Raw genomic sequence first — 27640 nt, forward strand, 5'->3', positions numbered from 1 at the left:
TTATGGCATTTGCTGGTTAATGGATGGAAATAGAGAACATCATACCAAATGAAATAAGCCAGAGTCAGAAACTCAAACGGTGAATGTTTTCTCTCATATGTGGGAGCTAGAGTAAAATAAAGGAGAGGAGGAGAGAAGGGTAGGATATAATAAAGACAAGGAAGATCAGTTGTGTATAAGAAGGAGATTGAGAGGCAGAGTGGAATGATCGGAAAGGGGAGGCAAGGCAGAATGAATTCTTAAAAACAAATCATGCTTATGTGCATATATAAATATACCACAGGGAATTTCACCTTTGTATAAAAGTAAAAAGAACCTATCAAATATAAATAAATAAATGGGTGAGTGAAAGGAAATCTAATAGAGTAGAGGAAGAACAGAGGATGGGAGGGAGGGTGGGTGGAACTGAAATTGAATTCCATGCAAGTATTATTTTGTCAGAATGAACCCAACTACTGTATGTGACTATAAAGTTCCAATAAAAATGATTTAAAAGCTTATTTAAAGGAATGAGGAGTATATTCACTGACACTGCAAACTGTAAACTCACCCTCTGTTTATTTCTTCCTCCTTTCTAAATCCATGAAGCCTGCAATTTTTTCACTCTGATTTCCCTTCAGATTTTTGAACCGAATAAATAAAATGTTCAAAGATACAGCAAAGAATTCCACAGGACCTTGTCTCCATTGGTTTTGTATCTCAATCTTTTCTCAGTCCACAGCTGAGGACCCAAACAATGATGAGAGGGACCATCATACATTTTATTTTATTTTTATTTTTTTAAAGAGAGAGTGAGAGAGGAGAGAGAGAGAGAGAGAGAGAGAGAGAGAGAGAGAGAGAGAGAGAGAGAGAGAATTTTTTTTAATATTTATTTTTTTTAGTTCTCAACATCTTTGTTGGTATGTGGTGCTGAGGATCGAACCCGGGCCGCACGCATGCCAGGCCAGCGCGCTACCGCTTGAGCCACATCCCCAGCCCCATCATACATTTTAAATAGAGTACAGATTGTGGATTCAAGAGTGCCTTTGGCCTCCCTGTAACTTGGGGAGGGCTCTAGTATGTTGAAATTTATGGAACCCAGAACTAATAGTTCATCTTATTAGGAAAAATGCCAGTAAGACCTGGAGTTAGTAAGGGTTTGCTTCCATTTAAATCTGTCTTCCATTCAATAATACTTTTGTTCCGGCACCAGCAGTGTCTGCACTGTTAGATACTTTCTTTATATCCCTCTTGGACTTGATAGGTGAACTGTGTTCCAGATTCAAATTTGAAGGCCATTTTTTTCCTCTTCTTTACTTTAAGAGTCTCAAATGAATTGTAAAACAAAATAAGTATCCAGAGATGAAAGAAGCACTTTGCAAGTCCTTGTTTAAAAATACTTTTTACTGTACTTTTGAGAAAATTCTATTTCACTGGTTTAAAGATTTGAAAAAGAATCTGAAAGCATATGAAATCTATCTATATGCCTATGAATGTATACATGGGTTTCTGAGTCTTTGCTAAGGAAAACTTTTGTTGTTATTAATAGATACAGAATTTCCAGATAAAATAAAATAACCTCAAACCGATATTATTCAAGATTGGTACCAAGGGAACTTATTTCTCCGTGATATAACTTATTTCTTTTGTGATGGTATCTGCAAAGAACCATTCTCTTTTCTGTTTTTTGCTTTGCCCTATCCAGTGATAATGTGGATCTCCTGTGGCTTATCATTATCTTTTCCAGGTTCCAAAGTGGCCCCTTCATTCTTGACATTTATCCCACATATTTTTGTGGGGGAAGATTTCTCTAAACCCTTTTTGAAGTCTTTAAGCTCCCAGGTGGAAGAATGTTAAATCTGAAACACTTCCCTAAAAGTGTTCTTTGAGAAGTCATTTCAGAGAGAAGAGTTACTTCATCCTGGTTGGAATGAATCATCTGTTCCAATTCTTGAAGCTTTGAAGCCACTGGAGTATGGAGTATGGTTAAGGCAGCTACACCATTGGTGGCAGGTGTGGAAGGGATGTGTCTGGGTCAAAGATGATCTAGTCTCATGTGAAAATCAGGCTGTGGCAGCTGTTGCATGTGCCCTGATGCTAATTATGTGGTAATAGGTTCCTTCTGCCCTACAGTGACCAAATAAGACTGGTGTTAGGGACTAGAAGGGAAAAGTGGAAAAGAACCGTACCTTGCGAGTTTGGTGCTAGGGATTTAGAACCAGCAATGTAACCTTTTCTGCTATTACTTTGGACAAACAGTGGTTGGCCTCTTTGGGCCTCAGTTTATCCTTCTGTAAAAGTAAGTAAAGAAGATTATCCTTCTGATCCCTGCCATTACTAACATTCAGTGATTGATTGTTAGGTATTTGCTGTCTCTTTAAAATGCATACGCCTGCTTGAAGCAAAATCTAGGGTTATTTTATTGCTTTATTTGTTTCAGGTTAGCATGCAAAATGGCCAAACTAAAAAGTTTCTGTGGTTGAAAGATTTTATTTCTACATGACACAGACAGAACTTCACATTTTTTTCCTACTCCTATTTCATCTTTTCTACCACACTGTAGGAAAGTTTGCAATCTGGTTTGTATATTAATAATAATAGTGGCTTTAAAAATGATGGTTTTCTCTTGGCTGGGGTATTTACTAAGTATTGGACATGTGGGTTATCTTTTAACCTTAGTATGGTTCTGCAAGATGTTTGTGTTAGTAGCAGTTTTTAAGAGAGCTGGAAACAATCTCAGTGACTCAGGCTGAGGCAGAAGGTTCCAAGTTCAAGGTGAGCCTTAGCAACTTAGTGAGACCCTGTGTCAAAATAAAAAATAAGAAGGGCTGCTAGGTGTATAGCTCAGTGGTACAGTGCCTTCGGGCTTGATTCCCCAGTATTGCCAAAACAACAACAACAACAAAAGAGAGGTGTGTATGTGTGTGTGTATGTGTGTGTGTGTGTGTGTGTGTGTGTGTGAACTGTCTACCGAAAAGAATAAAACTGCCAGCATCCCACAGCTCACCTCAAAGTGTCTGACTTCACAGATAGTGAGTGACCCTGGCTGCAGTTTGTCCCAAGGTTGACTCAAAATCAAGATTCCTAATTTGGCTTCTTAGTATAAAACTTTCATGTTCATGACATGTTGAACTGTCACAGTTACATCTTTACCATGCAATTCACCTGAGTCTTGTATTTGGTTCTCTTTAAGGAATGCCCCCACTAACATAATCATAACACTATATTTTTCATTTTGCTTTTTAAAAAATCTTTAAAACAGCAATCATAGTAGATTCTTCTTGGGGTCTCTACTTGCCTTTAAACACAGCTCCTTTCTCTTGGAGCAGCTTCTGGTTGTTGGGGTCAGCTACCACAACTGATTGAGCCATGGTGGACACCTGGCCCAAGCCAGCCCAATTCTATTCTTTGCCCTGAGTGTTTTCAATTTGGAGCAGAGAGTTGTTGAAACCAAGTGACATGCTTCTTCCAGAAATTCCTGCTGTGTCCAGTTTCCTTCTTTTCTTATGTCTTGTTTTCATAATTGCTGCTTTGATTCAGGGGATACCCTGATATCATTCTCCTGCAGTCACTTCTCTGGCTTAAGATAGGCCAAGTCAGTTTCTGTTGCTTGCACTCAAAGAAATATTAAATGATGTAGCATCAATAAGTATGTAAATTATTTTTGGAAAAAATATGAGTTAAAATGTTTTTTTGAACCCCAGGGCAACTGAGCTACATCCCCAGCACTTTTTGATACTGAGTCTCTCTAAGTTGGTTAAGGCCTCATTAAGTTGCTGAGGCTGCCCTTGATCTTGCAGTCCTCTTGTCTCAGTCTCCAGAGCTGCTGGGATTACAGGCGTGTGCCACTGCACCCGACTCACCTCCCATCAGTTTTTAAATAGCTTTTTTTGTGATATATGTAGTTCATGTAGCATACAATTCACCCTTCTAAATCATACAATTCAGGGATTTTTTTAAAAGTATATTCAGAGAGTTGTGAAACCATCAGTAATCATCTAATTTTAAAACATTTTATCTCTTTCTGAAAAACCTGCATGCTCATTAGCAGTCATTCCCTATTCCTCTTGATAATTTTGATGTATGTTCCTCTAGTTTTTTTTCTTGTGTGTTCATATTACTTTCCTATGATATGCTGGCCACATTTTTGTTTATGGGGTGTGGCATATTCATTTGTGTTCTCTCTGTACACACACATGCATATTCATTAAATGTTTAAGACCATAGAACTTTCATGGATACAGTGGTAGGTGTTTTCCCTTCACACTAGAGAATGAAATAAAAAGGCTCAGGCCTTCAATTCTAGTTTATTAATAAAATGAAAAAACTTAAGAGAATTTCAGTGATTACGTTGCTTAGGAACTAGTGTATTTTTTCTGTACATTGTTCAAGTTATAATTTGAAAAAGAAGTTTCATCATAGACTCTTCATGGTTTTCCCAGTCACTCAAAATTCCACTGAGAGCACAGACGTGCATACGGAAATGCTATTTAAAAGCAGAAATGAATAAAACAGTTGAATATTAAGCCTTGTACTGACATTTCAGATGACTTTTTAAAGGTCCCCTCAGATTGTATTTTAAATAATAATAAACAACAGTACAGAATGATAATTCAGATATTTATATGTCCCTTAAAAGTAAATGAACAACATATATATCTTATGTCTTATATAATAATTATACCATTATAATTTTTATTCTTTTTATATTTAATTTAACTTGGCAGAATTTCTTTTTTAAATTAATTTTTAAATTTATATGCAACAGTGGAATACATTATAATTTTTATTACACATATAGAGCACAATTTTTCATATCTCTGGTTGTATGTATACAAAGTATATTTACACCAATTTGTGTCTTCATACATGTACTTTGAATAATAATAACCATCACATTCCACCATCATTGCTAACCCCATGCTCCCTCCCTTTCCCTCCAACCCCTCTGCCCTATCTAGAGTTCGTCTATCAGAATTTCTTTTTTTGACATGGAAAGGAATCTTGGTACATATATCTAACAGATAGCTCAATAATGGTTGAATGAATGAACAAATAGTCCACTTTATCTAGTAGCCCTGTATTGGGAACACTAGTCAAAGTTTACTCAGACTTGATTAATCATACAAGCTTTCAGTTTGATTTTTTTAGGACTTTACCACAGTACTGTGTTCATAGTGCTTTCTTTACCCATCTTTTTATTACCAAATGATCTTTTCTTAAAGCATTGGTAAAGCCCCAAATTTTGTTTTTGAAGTTTAGAAAAACATTTCTCAAACCTTCATGTATCTACAGATGACCCTGGAGATCATGTTAAAATGTGTATTCTGATTCAGCAGGTTTGACGTGGGTGCTGAGAGCCCACTTTTTTAATATTTATTTTTTAGTTTTTGGTGGACACAACATCTTTGTATGTGGTGCTGAGGATCGAACCCGGGCCGCACGCATGCCAGTCGAGCGCGCTACCTCTTGAGCCACATCCCCAGCCGAGAGCCCACTTTTTAAAAAAATTCTTTTTAGATGTACACAACAGTATAGTATATATTGATATATTATACATACATGGAGTATAACTTTTTCTAATTAGATCCCATTCTTGTGGTTGTACATGATGTGGAGTTTCACTGGTAGCGTATTCATATATGAACAGAGGAAAGTTATGTTTGATTCATTCTACTGTCTTTCCCATTCCCATCCCCTTTCCCTTTCCTTCATACTCCTTTGTATTAGATGGAACTTCCTTTCTAACCAAATCCCAGGTGATGTTGATATTGTTGGTCCAAGGATATCGTAGCATAGAGGATTAGTGTCTTCTCTTCCCAGGGTTGGTGTGACTCAAGAAGAAGAGAGAAGCAGGAGCTACTTGGGGAAAATCTCTCCTCTGTAAAACTTTAGGTAGTGAGGGCTATAGTTTTGCTAAGGAAACTCAGGTAGGGGATAAAGAGTAATACAGTGCCTGCTGCCTGGCTATTTGAAATTATATCAATTGTCCTAAGAATACTTAGGTAATTATTGACTTTATTGAATGAACATGATGGGGGTGAAGAGGAGATGACAGAGGAAATTACAGTAAAAAAAAATTAAAATGTCATCTACACTAAAGATTTGCTGAGCAATTAAATTAAAGGACTATCTTCTAGTAACTGCGTGACTATGATTGTTAATATTGGGTAAGTTTCCATTTTAACTAGTTTCTACATTGCATGTTTTGTGTTGCTTCTTCAAATGCATTTAAAAAATACCAATATTTCTCAAATAATTTTTTTGTCGTGGGTGCTGAGAGTCAGGATAAATGTGTCAGGCTAAATGTTGACAGTAGGGGATGCCATTGTCCTTTAGTTGCTTATGTATTACTGGCTAATAATTAGGGGGTGGGAACACTGAACTTGAAAATGGAAATGGTTGGTATTCCTGAGAGCCCCTTGTAGGGGCTCTTATATTCAGTTCAGGTAATGGGAAATCAATTACATCCATCTTTGAGTTGGTATTAAAACAACTATTTCCTGTTTTCCCTCATTTAAAAAAATGGCAGTGCTTAGCATTTTGTTTCACATCTTGTTGCATTTATTTGATAAAACTTGATGTTCATTTTGCCCATCTCTATTTCTTACTCAAATGGGAGAAATGGAAAAAAGAATTTTAAATTCCAGATGTTTACTACCACTACCATTATTACAATAATAACATGTATTATATTCCAGGCCCTATGTCTCATGATTTACAGAGACTACTATGCTCATTTACTTTAGAGCACCTTATATAGTCTTTGTATGAGTGCTGCAAGTTGGGTACAATTCTTACTTTATGGATGAATAATTTGATGTTCAGAGTGCTTATGTAGTTTGTTCAAGACAACATAGGTTGTCATGGGTAGATCCAGAATTCAAAACCCAACTCTTCACCATTGTTCTTAGAATCCCAGATAAGTTTAGTGATTTTTTCCCCCCAGATCATATAACTGATTAGTTGCAAAGCTACATTAGAATGTAAGTCCTTAAATCTAAGCTCAGTGTAACATTCTAGTATGTGCCACCTTAGAGTATTGGTCTGTAATGAAAACCAGACTCCTTACTTACTAAAGCAACTGCCAAGAGGGCTTTCCCATATGTACTGTTCTTAGTGTTATGAATCTTGGCAAAATGTCACATATTATCAACTGAAGTGGGCTCTGCTGTTATCAATGATGCTTTGTCTGTGTGAGGAATCCAGGGTTCCAGTGCTTTAAAAAATCACCCATGGAAATTCTCTATTCAGCTATATGCATTTCAACTTGGGATAGTCTATCTTAAGGGAGAAAGCCTATGACTGTATGTCTGAATATTTCTTTTATTTGTACTTTTCTCAGCAAACCAACTCCTCTACCCACACACAGGGGCCACATGTTCCTAGCTGGTCTGCTGTTTGTCTTTTCACACACATGAGTTAGCCTAAGGAAGATTTGGAGCCATGAAGAGTGTTGTACATCCTGTACATGGGGTTATAGAGAAAGGGATCAGAGAACCTGCCCTTAAAATTTGATTAGACAAACTGAAAAATGATTAATAAGAAAATAAAGTCACAGGAGAAGTAGAGCAGGCCAAGTTGTCTGCAAAGAGATTCTGTTTTCTTTGAAAGAGTTATGTTAAGCCCTTGCTTGAGAAGGAGCACAGATTTATTAAAAAAAATCTTCAAGACTTTTGGGTATAAGCCAATTCATATTTTTATATAGCTTGGAGACAGTTTTCATAGCAATGAAACCCTAAACTGCTTTACAGTGCAAAACTTTATCATTTTTGTTTTTTCCCCATAGTGTGGAAAAGAGCTTAAGGTCACAAATTTTTAAAAATCTGCCAGGAACTCATATTTTCCATGTTTGGGGATAAGACACAGTAGATTCTAAACATCTGGCTAGTCCCTAGTCCCTATTTAAATAATTGTGTGTTCCATGAACATCATACATATATAATTATATTTTCATTCTATTTACCTTTTTGTGTTTTAGACATTTTGAAATCTGGATTAGATTCTGACTCCAGTAGCTATTGGAAGTTGGTCTTCTAAATGTTGGCTAAAGCAAAGTGTGTTTTCCCTCTTTTTCCATATAAACTCAAGTATGGCTTAGTTTCTTATATTTTCATTCTTCTTTTTAAAAAATGAAGTGGATTTTGGAGCTTATAGGAGTTGTACAAAATGAAGTTCTCTAATATTTTTAGAGCTCAAAGAGTTTAGAATTGGCTGGAGGGAACTTCAATTTTAGACACTGGCCTGTATCTGCTAATGATGAGATTGCAGTCAAATCCCTTAAGCCACCACAGTTTATCCTCTTGTGAAGTGGACATAATGTTGGCAGCTTCAAATCAGTATTGTCAGATGAATTAGCTGGTGAATGTGAGACATTTGAGTTTTGGTGGAGAAAATAGGACAGAGTAATCCAATGTCAAGTACACCCCCATCCTACCTACAACTTGAGCAAAGAGGACTGGAAACTTCTTCTCCCTCATATTGTTCCCTTGTGTCTGTCATAGGGTGAGACAGTTTCCCTTCTGGTCCTCTCCTCTTTCTGTATTTCATTCACTATTTGCTGAGTATCTACTATGTGCTGTTTTCAGCATAATGAAAATTAGGAACATCTTTAAGAAGGTCATTCTGTGGTCTGTGTATAAAATGAATAGACGATTACATGAGAACTTCTTTCCCACTATTCCCCCAACACAACACATATTAATACCTTGTAGAATGCCATTCCAGGGAACCTACTTTGGGAAGCATGATTGAAAAGCAATCTGATAAAAGTCATAAGGATGTTTAATGTTGTAGCGTCCTGTTTGGTTAAAGAAACACACTAGGTTACTGGTCTTTGCATTTTGGCACTAACATCACCAGTATTTGAATTTAAGGCCAATCCTGTTGATGTTGTACGTTTCTCTGGGTTCTTATCTCTTCCCCCAACCTATGGTCATTATTCCCTTGAGTCTTACCTAAGTAGAGTGATGTTGCATATATTATTTATTTTTACTTCTTCCATTCAATACTGTCTTAATAATTTATTGCATGTAGTTGTCATTTGTTCTTTTGCAAAATGGCATAATATTCCATTATATGCATGTGCCTTTATTTATTTTTGATGGATTATTTCTAATTTTTATTTTACCTATAGAAATAATGCCATTTTTAATGTTCTTGTATGAGTCTCATACTAATAATTTCTTTAGGGGGTTCATCAAATTTTTTCTGTGAGATGCTCAATAGTAAATATTTTAGACTTTGTGGATTACATGATTTCTGCTACTTTGCTTCATTCAGCAGTTGCTTACATAAATTAATGGATATGGCTGCATTCCAGTAAAACTTCGTTTATAAAAATAGACTTTAAGCCATATTTGACCCATAGACCATAGTTTGCCAATGCTTACTTTAGGTGTACACCTGAAGATAGTTTTTTTTAAAAAAAATTTTTGTAGTTGTAGATGGACAGAATACCTTTATTTTATTTGCTTATTTTTATGTGGTGCTAAAGATTGAGCCCAGTGCCTCACACATGGTAGGCAAGTGCTCTGCCACTGAGCTACAGCCCAAGCCCAAGATAAAGTTTTTTGGGTGAGTATATGTATGGTTAGTTCTTTTTATTTATTTATTTTGTAGTTGTACTTGGACACAATACCTTTATTTTATTTATTTTATGTGGTGCTGAGGATTGAACCCAGGGCCTTGCACATGCTAGGCACATGCTCTACTGCTGAGCCACAACCTCAGCACCCCTGTATGGTTAGTTCTTGCTAATTTATTTTTCCTAAGTGGTTGCCTTAGTTTATCCTTACAGCAGCTGTTTTAGTTCTTCTTGGTCCACATCCTTGTCACCATTTGCTGTTGTAAGACTTATTATTACTGTTGCTGTTATCATAATAATTAATATAAAGTGTGTATTCGTGTGTGTGTGTGTGTGTGTGTGTGTGTGTGTGTGTTTTGGCCAAGAGAGTGTGGTGTAATATGCTTTCTTATTATGGTTTTCATATGCATTTTTCTGATTACTAACAAGGTTAAACTTCTTTCTATATGATTACTGGCTGTTCATATTCATCTTCTATGAAATGTCCATTTTTTGGTGCATTTTTCTATTGTTGATTTCTTCTTATTTTTTGAGGATTCTGTGTATATTCTGGATAAAAGTTTCTTGTTATTTTAATGTGTTGCAAATATTACCTTTCATTTATGGCTAATTTTTTCATTCTATGGTGTCTTTTGTTGAACAGAAATTCCTAATATTAACATAGTCAGATTTATCTATCTTTTTTTATGGCTCCATTTTATTTTGCCCTATTAATAAGAAAAACTTTCTTATTTTAATAAGTTATAAATTCTAAGTAGAATACCACATAATGTAACTAATAATATTACACTTCTTTTCTACTTATTTTCTGGTCTTGGTATTCTAAACTCAGACCTCCAGGAAAATATTGATTAGCAGTGATGGTGATAGTGTGTATGCTTTTATGCCTCATTTTAGAAGGAATTTTTTTAACATTTACCATTGAGACAGACATAAATCAACTCTGCTATAGATATACTCTGTAATTTAAAGAACTTCCTCTTTATTTCTAGTTTGCAAAGATTTTTTTAAAAAAATATGCATGACTTCATATCTTGAACTATAATTTCCCTTTTTTTTAAAAAAATACTTTTTTAGTTGTTAATGGACCTTTTATTTTTATTTGCTTATTTATATGTGGTTCTGGGAATAAAATGCAGTGCCTTACATGTAAGAGGCAAGCACTGTACTGCTGAGCTACAACTCCAGCCCCTAATTTTCCCTTTTTATTAATGTGGCAATTTACATGAAGAGTTTGTTGAACAACCCTGTAAATTCTAGAAGAAACCCAACTTGGCCATGATGTATTGTCTTTCTTATATACTTCTAAAGGCCTTTTGCTAATAATACTCATTGTCTAGGTGTGAAGTTTGGCCTCTGCACTACCTCTCTTATGTAGTTCATGTCTAGGTATTGTGTCAAATTGTCAAGTCTCAACAGATAAATTGTGGGAGAGTTTCTTCTTTTTCCTAAGGAGTTTGTACAAATTGGAATCACCTTGGTTTTCTTTGTGGGAAGAATTTTAAACTGCTGACTCAGAACACTTCAGGCTTCTTTCTTTTTCTACGGTTAGTTTGTATAAGATACCTTTTTAGTAGTTCATCTATTTCATTGATAATTTCAAATTTATTTGCATAAAGTTAAAATTATTTGCATTTCACTTTTAAATATCTCCTGTGTATTGTGATTTCTGAGAGGTTTATCTTATTAGACATTTCAATGAACCAGAGTTCTGTTCTGTGGTCATCTTTATTGTATTTTGTTCATTACTTCTTTCTTTTCTCTTAGCCCATCTATAGGTTTTCATTTCTTTCTTTTTTTTAAAGAGAGAGAGAGAGAGAGAGAATTTTTTAACATTTATTTTTTAGTTTTCGGTGGACACAACATCTTTATTTTATTTTTATGTGGTGCTGAGGTTCGAACCCAGCGCCCCGCGCATGCCAGGCGAGCGTGCTACCACTTGAGCCACATCCCCAGCCCTATAGGTTTTCATTTCTAATAGTATATTTTTCTTTTCTTTCTTTCTTTTTAATATTTTAGGTTGTAGATGGACACTCTACCTTTATTTATTTAGTCTTTTATGTGGTGCTGGGAATCGAACCCAGTGTTCCATGCATGCTAGGCAAGCGCTCTACCACTGAGCCACAACCCCAGGCCCTAACAATATATTTTTCATTAGTGTAGATTTCCTTTTTCAAATATGCTTGTTCCTTTTGGAGAATCACTTATATCTCTATCTTATATCTATCTTATATCTCTTTAAGTATTTGTTTCCTTAAACATTTTAAAAACATTTTATTTTTTGCATGTGTCTTTCATGGAACTTTCCTGGTGTCCATGATAATGTCTTCTGCCTTCCTGTACTCTCACAAAGGGAGGAACTAGGGACACTAATCTATACAAGTTCCCTTTGCAAATCTGGGTTCCATGGGAGAATCTAATCTGCTTGCTTTGCTTCATAGAGTCCCAGTTCACCCTTTCAGTCTCAATACTTATACTGGCTTTTGCTACTTATTAGAGGAAGAGATAGTACATGTGAGCTTGCTAATGGGCTCTTTTCTGCATCTCTTTCTCATTCCTCCCACCCTACTCCCACCTTTCTTTTCCTTGGAGATTTCTCTTACTTCCTTGAAAGCCCAGTTGTTATGCTATGAAAAGTAGATTTGTTTTTATTTACTGAAGCATGGTAGAAGGGCCTATCAGAAGATGTAGTCTGTCATAATGTCAGACATGGAAGTCATTATATTATGTCTTCCTTAGTGTCACTGAACTGTATTTGAAACTGGGAATAAACTGGACACAAGCTATGTAGCTCCCATTCCATTTATCCATGTTTAATATACAGATGAGTTGTTTAAAACTGTTTCCTTTTTGTGGACTGAAGAGGGGACTAATCTTTACTATGCAGGGCAGAATTTAAATTATACAACTAAGTAGAGAGAAAGTGTAAAAAGGACTAGTTAAAGGATAAGTATCAGGATCAATATGATGCATTCTACTTGTGTTCTTAGCAGTGACTTGCAGAGAGCAAACCGTAGCCTGGATTTCCATTTTCACAGCTGCTTTGCTTCCTCCCCCTGATGTCTTTCCAGTGGAGGGGTGGGTTTTGGAGAAGGGAGTTTGATTATAAGTTTGGATTCATTATGCTCAGCTAGGAAATGATCCTAGAATTTGGATGGGGAGTAAAAAGTTTTGTTCAACCACATATTCACTATTGTATTTGAAGGGAATTAGTTGTTGGATCATCTGTATTACCTGTCCTATGAATGCAGAGATGACAGCAGTTTGAATGGGACCCAGGGATGAGGCTGGACTAGCTGGTGATATCCTTATATAGGCGGGCATTAGAAGGACTTTTCTCTCCTGGTGTGCAGTACAATGGACACCTCAGCAAAAGTGGTTGAGGTTTTGAGAAAGCGAGACCACAGTGGTGCCTGGAGATTCCACAGAGATGGCTATAGAATACTGCTTTGTAGAATGCAGATTTGAAGGTATGTGATAGGTCAAACAGAAATGAATGCTCATTAATTATTTATCAGTGGGGCTTGAGTGACTACCTTGAAGTATGCTTACGTGGTTGAAGAGGGGTGGGTGGTTTGATCTGAAGGAACTGAGTAGTCTCAGGAGCAGGGAATTGAAAACTGTGCATTGTTTTTCTTATTTTGACTGTTGGGGAAGGTAGTGTGGCTTTGCTAGAGATTTAACTTGAATTGTATACTAGTCTTTTAGAACTAGTTTTTCTTGAGCATGTCTTCTATTGTCTATACAGTCCAATTCCAGGAACTCGGAAAGGAAATCTTAAGTAAGTTGTTCTTGAGGTGTTCCATGTCATTAACTACCAGAACGGACCCAGTGATGCAGAAGTGCAATGATTTAGAGAATATCTTAGCCCCCCTGTAGGAGACACCATGGCTAGGTTGTCAAAGTGAAGAGTCCAATTTTGGTTTAGTCTCACCAGGATGAACTCCAGGATTCCAGAAACCAAAATTTTGGTTTTGAGAGTGTGTACATTTGCTCTTAGATCTCTCATATAACCTGTGTGAATCTCATTTTCTCATTTGTTTTTTTTTTTTTTAAAAGGATCGGCAAGCTATTCTTTAAGTTCTCTTCCAGCTCTTAAAGTTCTGATTCTGTGTCTGCAGGTGGCTTATGCCTTTCAGAATGTGGGTCATTGTTGCTGTCCTCTGGCAGCAGTCCCAGCCCATCTTGACTGATGTGGGTGTTTACTCTGTTCCTGGTACCCATTTATTCTTCATTAAATGATTTATCTTCATTAAGTTTAGCAATTCCTAGGTAGTAGGAATTATTACTCTATCAGTCTTACAAACATGGAAACTGAGGCAGAAAGGCTATGATTTTCCTGGGTTATTTATCACCAAAGGTGCTATTATATTTTGGAATTGACATCATCTATGTTAAATATCTAACCAGAGAAGGAAAATCTAGTGAGTTATTCTTGAAACTTGAGTTAAATCTCTTAAAAGTAGAACAGTGGTGGAGAGAGAGAGAAAAAAAATGAGAATGAGATTGCTTCAGATCCCTTCCCCATCCTCAGGGAAGTTAAGCAGAAAGAAGATCAAAGCTCTACAAGGTACTCACATTTTGCACAAGCATTTTTTTTTTTGTAGGAACATAGGAGAGACCTGTTTAATTTTGAATATTTTGAAATTATGTTTGATCTTAGCCAGAAGGTTGAGAAACTATGAATATCTTTAAAAAGAGAATGACAAATGAATGTAAACATAGATTTGAGAAGCTTTTGAACACTAAATTTTAGGGTGATTATCAGGCTGTATTTGCTCATGCCGAAGTCATCTAGTGACTAATCAAGTAGGCTATCTGGGAAATAAATGTTATTCCTTAGTAAATGTATGACCTAGAAATAGCCATCAAAATCACCTCTCATGAGAAACAGCCTGGTTAGGATAGCCAATTCTTTTTTTTTTAATTGGTTGTTCAAAACATTACAAAGCTCTTGACATATCATATTTCATACATTAGATTGAAGTGGGTTATGAACTCCCATTTTTACCCCAAATAAAGATTGCAGAATCACATCAGTTACACATCCACATTTTAACATAATGCCATATTAGTAACTGTTGTATTCTGCTACCTTTCCTATCCTCTACTATCCCCCCTCCCCTCCCCTCCCATCTTCTCTCTCTACCCCATCTACTGTAATTCATTTCTCTCCTTATTTATTTTCCCATTCCCCTCACAACCTCTTATATGTAATTTTGTGTAGCAATGAGGATCTCCTTCCATTTCCATGCAATTTCCCTTTTCTCTCCCTTTCCCTCCCACCTCATGTCTCTGTTTAATGTTAATCTTTTCCTCCTGCTCTTCCTCCCTGCTCTGTTCTTAGTCGCTCTCATTATATCAAAGAAGACATTTGGCATTTGTTTTTTAGGGATTGGCTAGCTTCACTTAGCATAATCTGCTCTAGTGCCAGGATAGCTAATTCTTAACTGTGATAATTGCTATAACTATTATAGATGCCTATCTATCTGCTTTTAACACCTGACCCTCATTCTTTTGCAGCCATCCTGAAATATTTGTGCCACTTCCAAGGACAGGTGCCAGAGTGGTTTGAGCAGGGACATTGGGGTCAGACTACCTAGATGAGCACCTGACTAGACAACTTTCCTATCTGGTGACATGGAGCAAGTTACTTAATTTCTTTGTGCTCCCATTTTCTCATCCATTAAGTGGAGATCATAACAGTGGTGCCTCTTAGGGCAGTTGTGAGAGTTAGAAGAACTTAGGACCACGTGTGACAAGTGGTAAATGGCTAGACAGATTTTTGTTGTTATTCTTCTTTAATAGGTGGTCTCTCTTTGCTTCTGGACCTTTACATGGTCTCTTCTCTTTCCATCTTTTTTCAGGGGACAGATTCTCATTTATTCCTCAAGACATAGCCCAGTGGTGGTCCCTTGGCTTGGGAATATTTATCTATGTGGCCCCTGCCGGGGCTACATCTTCTGTACATTTCTAGCTACCTGGCTATGACAACATAACCCTCATGACACAGTATTGATTCTGTTGAATTACCTGTCCATGGGAATTGTGAGAGTAGATTATATTTTTTTAATGTTTTTGGAGCATGGAGGAGATACTGGTCCCTCCCCCTACACTATAACAAATAAAAACAAATCATACGTTGTATATTGAATGGATAAATGGACCATTTCTTCTATTCTCTCTTGCCCTTTCTTCTTTCCTATTTTCTTTCCATCTTTCTTCCTATCAACCTTCCTATTTACCTCCCTTCCTACTTACCCCCTTCCCTAACTTCTTAATTTCCTCATTTCTTTTACCTTCAGACTTGGCACTGAATGCATATTCTTAGTTGTTCCTCATAGGAGCAGGTAGGTATTACAATGATTTCCACTTTGTAGAGGTGGAAACAATAGGCAACTCATCCAACCAAAATGCCATTTCCTTTACAAAATTGTCCTTCCAGTGTTGCTGCCTCTGCTCAAATCATTTCAGCAATTTTTCTTTGGAATTCCCTCTGGCCAGTTTATAAACCATACGAGAAAATAAATCTTATTTTGGTTACTCTCAGAAAAGATACTTTCTATTCTGATCATCCTGATTCATCATGTTTGTCTCCAAATAAATTTGGATCATCTCAGAAATCCAAGCCATCTTCAAAGGATGAAGATTTGCCATCAATAATATTTAATTGAGCTGGGTGTGGTGACACACACCTGTAATCCCAGTGGCTTAGGAGGCTAAGGCAGGAGGATCACCAATTTGAGGCCCCCCCTGAACAACTTAGCTCCTAACTCAAAATAAAAAAATAAAAAGGGGCCAGGGATGTAGCTCAGTGGTAGAGTACCCCTGGGTTAAGTCTCCAGTTGAAAGGAAGGAAGAAAAGATGAATATTTAATCAGAAGACAGTTGTTAAAGCATGCTCCCAAGAAACTTGGCAGCAGCTACATCACTAAATGCTATATATTCTCTTGTGGGCTTTGTTTTGATTGGTTTAGTGCAATATGGAAAAAGATTGTATTAGCATTTGTTTCTACCTCATTTTTTTATGAGAGCTTTATTGAGATATATATATTTATCCCATGTAAAGTGTAAAATTCATCAGTTTCAGTATATTTACAAAGCTGTATAACTAACATCTTAGAACATTTTTATCATCTCCCAAAGAAATCCCATACTATTTAGTAGTTACTGTTCATTTCTTCTTTCCCACCCTCCTGGCAATTATTAATTTATTTTCTACAAATTTGCTTATTCTGGACATTCATTAGTGGAATCATAAAATTTGTAATCTTTTGTGATTAAATTCTTTCACAATGACAAAATGTTTTCAACATTTATCCTTGTAGTATATACTACTGCTTTAATACTTTTTATGGCTGAATAATATCCCATTGAATGAAAATATCATACTTTATTTACCTATTTGTCAGTTGTTGACATGGAATATTTCCACTTTCTGTCTAATATAAATAACGTTGCTATGAATATCCATGTATGAATCAATTGAAAAATAGATAAATGTGGTTTATCCCAATTTTGGAATAATCCTTATAGAAAGGAATGAAATACTGAGACATTATTGTATCATGGATAAACCTTGAAAACATGCTAAGTGAATGAAACCACTTACTATATGATTCTGTTGTTACGAAATATCTAACATGGGCAAATCCATAAAGACCGGAAGTAAATTAGTGGTTACCACGGCTGTGGAAGGGCGAAGGGGATGGGGAGTAACTTGTAAAGCGTTTCTTTCTGAGGTGATAAAAATGTTCAAAAATGTGTTGTGTTGGGCTGGGGATCTAGCTCAGCTGGTAGAGTGTTTGCCTTGCAGGCACAAAATTCAATCCCCAGCAACACCAAAGGAAAAAAAAAAGTTGTGTAGATGATTGCACTTTGTGAATATTCTACAGCCTACTGAATTTTACATTTTATATGGGTGCATTTTATTACAAAAATAATTCATAATCTCTATTGTTTAATGCATACCAGTTGCTACTTTCCCTGCAGTACTCTGAGAGGTGCTGTGGCATGTGGATGAGAATGGTACCTATGATCTAAGAAGTTCTCAGTGGACATTCCTAAATAGTAAAGAGAAGTAGATACTCATATGATCCAATGGTGTATCACACAGTGTTAGTTTCTGGTAATAGGCTACTCTCAGAAAGATCTCAACACTTCTAAGTATCAACCATAGGATTTCAAAATGGTGACTATCCCAATGTTTATATAACATAGACATAGTGTTTTCCATCATGTATAACGTTGTGAATGCCCTGTGGGCAGGAGTCTTGCTTTATGTCCATCTTGAGTCCTGTGTTTAGCATTGTATTTTGTCCACAAATAGAATTATGTGTCTGTGAATGAATGAGTAATTGCTGTTTTTGAAGTCTCCTGGTTTTGTCCCTAGGACAAAAATACCTTCAGGCTTATGGCTGCCTCCTCCAGTTGGCTCTGCGGGGAAGGTGTTGCTGAATTGACCAAATGACTTCATGCAAGGGTTTCTTTTTTCACAACTGGTAACAATTTTGTTTCTGTGGTGCTTCCACTCTGATTTTGGTTGTAGTGGCGACCTGAAACAACATATGGGTATTTTTGGAGTGTTGTGATTTCCTCCCTGGTAAGACACCCAAGACTTTGGGTCTTGTGAGATTTAGGAAAATGAAAGATGGAATAAACCTCACAATTATTTTTTTTCTTTTTCGTTTTTACTTCTTTCCCCCCCCCCCCAACATGTATCAAACTTCAGTGCTGTAGATGCTGTGTAGCTTATGGGTCTTTGCTCTAATAAGATTTTTTTTTTCTTTTTTCCTTCTGTAAAGGTACTCTATGTTGATTAAGTGCTTTTTGTTAAATATCCTTTGCTTGCACTGGACTTCTCTTTGTGTTGATTTTTTGCTTCATTTTTTTTTTCCATTTCTCATGCTGTTCAGTTACTGGATGCCAGAAGAACCAAGGTTTGTCCACTCTTTGCAGCTTGTTTGTTTTGCTCTGTATAGCCTCACTTCCTTGTGTGTTTGGGTGTGTTTGTCTGTGTCTGCATTTGTTCCCTTTTGCTTGCAGAGGCAGTAATCCTGTTTACTAAACCTGTTCGCAGCTTTATTTGTAAAATAAATAAATAAAATTTAAAAAAAGTCCCTGTTTATGTCTACTTGTAGTGGATGCTATTATTTTCATTTTTAAACGGACATACATTTATCAGGAAAAATAATGGATAGTAGAATAAAGAACATCTTAGGAAACAAGGAATACTGAGTCTGGAGTGTTGTGGGCATAAATAGGATGTGTTTGTGAAAGTTTCCCTCTAACCCTTTCACTTCCTAAATTAAAGCTCTATAGATGTATACTTTCCCTTGTGATTGACACTAATATACTGTTTCTGTGTATGTGTACATTTCTTTTCTCCTAAGACATTCAGAAAGCATCACTGAATTAATATCCCCCTTTCCATGTGCTGTCCCATGCTTCTGAAGTCACCATGGAGGACTTCATGGCTGGCCCCCTGGAACTCATGATTAACATTCCATTTTCATGGTGTGGAAGCAGCAAACAGTGCCTGACACTTTCATTGACTTTTTTCCTTTTCCTATCCTGCTCTGTCTTTCTCATCGTAGCACCTGCAGTTGACAATCCAGGCTCTTCAGGATGAGCTGCGAACCCAGAGAGACCTCAACCACCTCCTGCAGCAGGAGAGTGGCAACCGTGGAGCGGAGCACTTCACCATTGAGCTGACGGAGGAGAACTTCAGGAGGCTCCAGGCTGAGCATGACAGACAGGCCAAGGAGCTCTTCCTGCTGAGGAAGACCCTGGAGGAAATGGAGCTAAGAATCGAGACACAGAAACAGACCCTCAATGCCCGAGATGAATCGATCAAAAAGCTCCTGGAGATGTTGCAAAGTAAAGGTTTACCATCCAAAAGCCTTGAGGATGACAACGAGCGGACGCGCCGGATGGCAGAGGCTGAATCTCAGGTCAGCCACTTGGAAGTAATTTTAGACCAGAAAGAGAAGGAAAACATTCATCTGAGAGAGGTAAGACATTCACTCACTTTCTCTTATTTTATAAATTAAGTTGTTAGCAAGTTATTTTCATAGGTGGGAAGATATCTTCAGCTTTAATAAAATTTCCTTCATCATCTGCTTTATAATCATTATGTCTGCTTATGACCATTAAACTGGAATTTTACCTTAGTTTCTTCCCCTTTTCACCACACATGCATTCCATTCATATTCAGGTACTCGGGATCCAAGCATGTGTAGCACATGATAATCCTAAAGTGGTTTACAGTTGTTTCCCACAGGTGGCGATAGTTTTGGGGTCTTTTAAGTACAGCACTACTTAAGCTTAGTTGTTTATCAAACATCATCTCTTTAAAGGAACAAAACAAATAGGTTATTAGCAACAGAGTGAACTTAAATATTTTTTATAACTGAATTGAGGGTAGAATGTACAGGAAGTAAAACAAATGGGTGTTTCTGGAAAGAATGGTAAACTGTGCAGACCAATTTTGAACGTTTACATTTAAGATAATCTTTGTCTGCATTTACATTTGTCTAGGACACAGTGTTTCGGGTTTTCTGAGTATGTGTTTTGCCCTTAGTGGATTAAATCATTGAAGTCCTTTATAGACAGTCTGTCTGGTTTTCTACCACCATTGAAATGTTGTGATGCTCAGATATCTGAGAATATGTGGTTGGGTAAAGGTTAGAAAAAAATGTGGGTGACAGCCAGGGTTTGAAATTGTTCCAGCAGTTACTTGCCACTGTGGTGGATACAGACCTTGAAAGTGTCATGTAGGCAAATATACTGAAGGGGACATGCATCACACAGCAAATCATAAGCAATAAAGTGGCATTAAATATATTTCAAAATATTCTACAGCAATAAATAATTCCAGAGCAGACTAGATTTCTTGGCATTGACTACCTGTTCAGATGGGCATTCCTTCTTGTGAGTCACTTGTTCAGAAAACCTGACTTCCATGTTGGGATTTGCTAAAATGCAAATGCTCCCAGGAGTTTTCTCTGATGGAGATTGTATTTGGTTAGAACATTTGAACAAACTTTGTCTTCAAATCTAATGATCTCTATTCTGATTCTCCCTTATGGTTTTCTTTTATTTTTTCATGAGATCTTAGCCACATACTTGGGAAGCCACATGGCTTTGTTTCATACTGAAATACTTGAAGCGATGTTTTGTTGAGCAGAGTCTTCCCATCCATATTCCAAGAGAATGAATATGGTGGGAAGACTTGTAAGATGATCCCCAGTGATCCCTGCCTCTTGGATTCACATCCTTCTGTAATTTTCCTTCCTTGAGTATTGGCTAATGTGTGACTTGCATATAAACAATAGAATATGGCAAAGGTAATGAGATGTCAATATCACATCCATGATTAGGTTTCTTAAGACTATTATTTCAATCTTGCTAGCAGACTGTGTTGCCTCCTTTGCTTTCATGCTTTGATAAAGCAAGCTGCTATATGGAAAGGCTCATGTGGTAAGAGGTGAGGGTAGTCACCAGCCAATATACAGTGAGGAATGGAAGTACTCAGTCTGACAGCTTTGAATCACTGAAAACTGCCTACAGTTACTTAGTGTGCTTAGAGGTGGAACCTTGCACAGTCAAGCCCTCAGATGGAATGACAGCCTGTGGGCTGACACTTTACAGCTTGTGAGAGACCATGAAGCAGAGAAACCAGGTAAGCTATGCCTGGTTTACTGACTAATGGAATCTGTGAGATAATAAACGTGTGTTGTTTTATGCTGATGAATTCTGAAGTGATTTGTTATAGTAATAGATAGCTAATACAGTAGATCAGATATTAGTCCTCTCCCTGTCTCACTCCATAAACTTCCCATGTAGTTTACAGAAGAGAAATAATAATCCTGGTATTTATTACTTGCATGTAGATTGACTTTGGATTTTAAAATTTTGCTTGTGTTTTCTCAAAGTTATGGTTGATAGAGAATCACTACAGTTGAACAAACAGCTTTTATTTTGAGTACCAAGGGACAATGTTGTATGTACAGCAAGGCTATGATGCCAGAGAAACCTTCATCTGCAGCATTATTCATTACTCTACGGCATCTAGTAGTCAGGGTGGACTCACTCTTCTTCTATTATTAGATTCTGTTATTTGGTAATACTTAATAGATGCTACATTCATCCTGTTGTGTGGCTAAAAACAATTCCACTTGTGTTTTCTGAAACTGGTTGGTCCTCTCACAATGGTCTAGTGTGGATACAGATCATGTTTAGAGCATTGACCATCAATTTGAATGCATACAAAAGGTGGTACAGAAAATGAAGCCCAGAACATCCAACTCATCTCCTTGAGCATCAAACTAACCTCTGTCGATAGGCCATGTCTTGGGTCATCAAGAAGAAAGAATGTGGAATATGTGTCTCTATATAAAAGTCATTTTCAATTTGAACTCAATGAATAAGACTTGGAGACATGAAAGAATCCTTTCCAAGAGAAGGGTTGTAGTAGCTTCTGAGAGTCATTTATTAAAATTTCAGGAGTTGTGTGAGAGTTGTCCATTAAATCATTGTATCCTGAAATTAGTCCTAGTTGGAATATTATCACCATGGAAATTGGTAAATACTACTCTCATGGCTCACCCCTATTTCATTCCTGAATGCTTATTTATTGGCATACCTCTGAATAAATGAAATGTCCTCAATGTATTAAGAAGACTCACTGCATCTGAAAGTTAGAAATTGGAAGAATTTGTTTTTTAGGGCTTGGCTAGCTTCGCTTAGCATAATCTGCTCTAATGCCATCCATTTCCCCGCAAATTCTATGATTTTGTCATTTCTTAGTGCTGCATAATACTCCATTGTGTATGCGAATATGTAACAGATGTGATTCTGCAATCTGTATTTGGGGTGAAAATGGGAGTTCAAAGCACAATTTGAGTCTAATGTATGAAAGATGATATATCATGAACTATGTAATGCGATAAATAATCAATAAAAAAAAAAAAAAAAAGAAAATTATTGGTGTGAGGGCGTGCTGGGGTTGTGGCTCAGTGGTAGAGCGCTTGTCTAGCATGCACGAGGCACTGGGTTCAATCCTCAGCACCACATAAATGTAAAATAAAGATATTGTGTCCACCTAAAAAAAAAAAAAAAAAAGAAAAAGAAATTGGAAGAATTGAGATTATGAGTGCATTAACCACTCATAGTTTATCAAAAGTTTTCAAAAGGGTCTTTATAGTTGTTTGTGTGTCAGGCACTATGAAGTGCTCTACACTGATTAATGCTGGACTCACAAAACTACCTCATTTGTTTATTCACTAATTCATTTATTCATTAATTGGGTGAATTCTTATTGAAGATCTGTTTGGGAATATAGCAAACAAAACCATAATTTGGCTTCATGGGTGCTTGCATTCTATTGGGAAGAAATAGATGACAATTTCATAGTTAGGAAAATGTCCTGAAGAAGATAAAGCACTAGTGAGCTGGGAGTGACTTGGAGGGCGTGACAATATAAACTGAGACCTAATGACAAAAAGGAGTCAGCTATGTGAGGATCTCAGAAGACTGTTCCAGTCAGGAGAAAAGGCCCATGTCCTAGGAGGTAGCTGCCATTATTTGGCCATTTTACCTGGGACAAGTGACATCAAGAAGTTTGCTCCGTGTCACACAGCTAACAAATGTATAGCTGGTATTTGAATCAGGCTGACTCTAGAGTCTCAGCTCTTAAACTACTTATTTATATTCCTTTTCTCAAAGAATCTTGCCCAAAGTGTGCTTGGCAGAATAGCCATCTTGTGGTAAGTTGATGTGTTATGAGAGAAAAGGGGCTTGAGGGCCAAATGAACTTGGGGACATGCTGGGTTCCACCGAGTTTACCACAACCTCCTATTCTCCAATATGCCAGTGTGTAGTGCTCATTTCCAGGCAGCAGACTGGGGAAGGCAGAGCTTCTCAAGAGTATTTGGCTCACTGTTCTCTTGCTGCATGGGTGTTCTTTTAACACATTTTTGAAAAATGCTATTTTTGAAAATGAAAATTGTGCTATTAGTTGTGACCAACGAAATACTTAATATACAAATAGTTGTTTCCCTGTGCCAAGTAACTGAGAAATTTCCTTCATTAGTTATTTTGTAAGGCCAAGTTTATCGTAAGCTGTTTCCATAGTCTCCACTGAGTTTGACAATGTACTTCTATCGGGTTATTTTAAAATTTTTTAATAGAAAAATGTGTCTGACCACTTTTGCTATTAAACCAGTAAGAATAACTCTGCTTGAATAAAGAGGTTGCCTGACCTAGGTTAATTTAAATGAATCTAAAACAGAGTTTAAAATGTACTTGAGGTTTTAAAAAAGTTCAGCATGTTCCTGATTTCTTTTTCATTATGCATGGTTGGACCAGGTTGAGGCTAGATGGTGTAATGCTGGGGAATGGAGTGCTAGTGGTTTTATGATTCATTCTCAGGCAGAGGTTTTGGACCTCACATAAACCCTGTCTTCTGGTCTTGTTCAGCCTATTGTTTCAGGATGTTTGGAGTTGGCAGGAATTGCACATGGGGTGGGTGGGTTGCTTTATTATCTTGTTGTCTTTCAATGGTCTGGAAAAGGCTGAGGGTGACACCCACTCCTTTGTCTGGTAGGAAACAATGGTAAAAAGGTTGTGATCTCAACTTACTTGGAAGATGGAAATCATTGCCCAGGAACTATGGCTAATGTAAGCCCCAGGCTTGGCTGAGCCCCAGCATTACTCACTAATGTATTGTGATGCATTTTGATACAGGTTGATTTGATAAGACAGTGTTTAATGTTGTAATGGTTTACCTTGTTCTTTAGGTTTTCCTGCAAAGAACATACTGTTCCCTGTAAAGTACCCTAAATATTGCTGATCTGATTAAAGAAAAAAATGGGTTTTTATATCAGGATCCTCTTATGCTTACCCTGCGTAATATTTTTCTTGACTGGTCCTCAGAAGAAAGTCAGTGGACTTGGGACATGTCTCACTCTTTAACTGCCAAGCCCATTGATCTCCTATTCTAATACCTTCTGGCAGTTTGCCTTTTTTTAGTTGCAGGGGCAGATGAAGACTCAAGTCATGGGGGCCACATTTGCTAATAATCCAAGACAGGCAAAACCTGCAGGAGATGGGACCTGAGCTTCCCTCTGCGCTGTGGGTGGGCAGAAAGGAGAAGCAGGTAACATGAATTCTTGGTCAGATTTCTGAGGCCAGTGGGAGATTCACCAGGGCAAAGGTTGTGATCAAGAAGTTCTTGAGTTTTTAGGTCTTTTATTGATGGCTCAAACCTCCCCTATGTAATCCCTGTCCCAAACTTATAGATGCCACTTTGGTGCCCCTTTCTCCAAACCATATAGTCTCTTTCTCTTTAACACACATTTGTCTATGATTCTGCTGAGCCATGATTTTGCTGATGCAGGCATTTCTAAATCTAATAGATTCAATACATTCTATTTCTACCAACAAAGCTTATGATAGAAAATATTCCCAAACATACCATTTTTATATAGAAGATCTTTTATAAATGCTATTTCACATGTATATTATAAAGCTGAATGATTATTTCCTATTTTAATATAGAAAGCTTTTTTTTAACCTGATCAGTTCATTTCATCAATATTCCCAGGCCTCAGATATTGCTTTTGTTCGATAATATATTTTAATGATTGAAAAATAACTAGAGAATTGTTCTGTGGTTTGTGAGTATTGGGAAGGTGCATACTGACTTCATAAGTTCCATGTTCTTTTATGTTTTCTTTATCATTGTTGTATGTTTGGAGTGAAGCGGGAGTTTTGGAGTACCTGGAAATCTCCTTTCAGTTTTTGCAAAATGTGTTGGATGTTGTTGGGCCTATCTGGAACATCCATATGTAGCATGCTGTGGAAGCATGGTGGCAGTTTTGTGATCTTGTTCATAGATTCAGGTGGGCAATAAAACAACTCGTACTCAATGATGCTTATTCCAGGTATAGCCGACGCTGTACTAAGTAATACTGTCATCACCATCTTTACACAGATAAGGAAACTGAGGCACAAAGTGGTATTTCCCTCATTCACAAGTGCTAGGGCCAAGATCAGACCCCAGGCATTCTGGCTGTAGAATTTGTACTTGTCACCACTGCTTGCTATTAATCCTTGGATTGGTTTCACCAAGAGGATCTCAAAGGGTACTTAAATGCTGAACAGCCAAAAGCAGGAAAATGGATGACCAGCTTAAACCATGGCAGAACTGATCCTTAAAGGGAGGAAGAATTTCAACACTCGGCTTGTGAAGAGGTCTGACGGGAGAAGGGATGGCTGAGTGGAGCCATAGATGTGGGAACTGTGGTGGGTTTGGAGTGCATCAAATTTGGGACTCATGAAACTCTACCTTTCAGGAGAGGGAGGAAATAAAGCTGAATAGATGATGTGGGCTCACTTCACTGGGGGCTCTGAGTATCAGGCGCAGGGGATTGGCTTTTACTCCCTGGAGCCTTTAAAGGCATTCATTCTCAAATGAGTCTTATGACCAGAGAACATGACCAATTGAATATTCTCTCTCTTATGAGATTACATAGAATTTTCATTGACTGATGTCAATGTAATTCTCATTCTCCTTGTTTTTTATAAGTTCCATTTTCTCCTAGCACTTCATTCAGGATAGATGCCAACAAAGCATCTTTGTAGAAAAATGCTATTTCCGCTCCCTAATTGACAGTGCATCTAAAAGTACAATTTCATAACTTCTACTCTTCCAATTTAGATGACAGGAAATATATTCATTTCTTTTTAGCATTTTTTGCTTTATCTTTTAATTCTAATGCATTCTTTAAAATTTGAATGCTACATGCTAATTTGAAATGGTTCAGGTTTTACCCCATATTAATTTTAATGAGTGTAATTGGCTGCTTTTTACCATAACAGAGATGGTTGGAGCCCCAGGGGGCCATTAGACACAAGGCATTTCAGAACCTGCTGGGAAAAGGAAGTGGTTGGGGAGGTGGATAAAGGCTCCAGGGGGATCCAGAGAATGTCAGGAAGTCATACTGGGAGAGACAGATTACTGTCCTTTTTGCCCTAAGAGTGGAGTGATGGCTCCCTGAAAAATATTTTTTCGTTAGTTGACATAAGTTGTCATCATTGTCTGGTAAAACAATACACCACAAATAAAACCTCAGTAGTGAGAAAGGACTATAAGCCCTTGTACTGTGGTTATGTTAGTGTGTTTCATAAGCCATGGTAATGGGAAGTTGAGACAGGGTTGGCTATATCAAGGCTCATCCTTTCTTATGTGGGAACATTAATTAATACCTTACATGTGGAGGAGGCCTAGTAGTTTATAGAACATGCTCCATTATAATGATTTCTTCTGATGCTCCCAGCAACCCTGGGACACTGGGGCTCAGAGAAGTTTTGATGACATGTAATATTTACTGAGAATACTGTGAGATCTGGCTGTGCTAATCACTTCCCAAGGAGTGCCTTTTTTATGCTCCTAATGATGTGCTGAAATGGATGATGGTTTTCCTGCTTCTCAGATGAGGAGGCTGAGGTCCTGAGGGTGATGTGCTTGGTTCAGGTTCTCAGAGCAAGTAGTAAATGATCTGGGATTCAAATGTGGGCCTGTTGGTGCTAGGTTCCTTGTTGCTAAACACTCCTTGAGACTGTCAGTGATTCAGACTGATAGAGAGTAGACTAGGATTTTGGCCTTCTGACTTCTCACACAGGGTTATTTTCTTTTTACATGCAAACAAGGAAAAATGCAAAGGTTTTTTTTTTTTTTTTTTTTTCCTTGCCACATCTTATCAGGGAATTTTGACTGTAAATCTGTGAGGTCACCAAGCCATGGAAAGGTTAAACAGTGCTGTGTAGAAGATAGCAGCAGGGTGAGTCTCCCTCCCCGGTCCATTGTAGGCTTAGGAAAGTGAAAATACTTGGCCCTCCATGAATTCTTAGGGAATAGACTAGACCAGTTTTTGTGAGCAGAGAATAAGGACAAGAAAGTGGGAGGCATGTAGAGTTGGACCTTTCCCACTTCATCTGTTCAAAGTTGGTCTTCTTTTCAATTTTCTTTACTTTATAATTAGCGCACTTCCAGAAAGAAATGCTTTGCCT

At 37.3% G+C, this 27640-nt stretch overlaps 1 protein-coding gene across 1 annotated transcript in view; it reads left to right on the forward strand.

Moving 5' to 3' along the window:
- ERC2 (ELKS/RAB6-interacting/CAST family member 2) overlaps positions 1 to 27640 on the forward strand; it is a 908750-nt gene that overhangs the window by 146745 nt on the left and 734365 nt on the right. Inside the window, 1 exon segment of the mRNA XM_081286503.1 lies at positions 19162 to 19578. Within this exon segment, the coding sequence (XP_081142629.1) occupies positions 19162 to 19578 (417 nt within the window).

This window comes from Spermophilus citellus (assembly GCF_964194105.1).
Source record: "Spermophilus citellus genome assembly, chromosome: 3".
Lineage (NCBI taxonomy): Eukaryota > Metazoa > Chordata > Mammalia > Rodentia > Sciuridae > Spermophilus > Spermophilus citellus.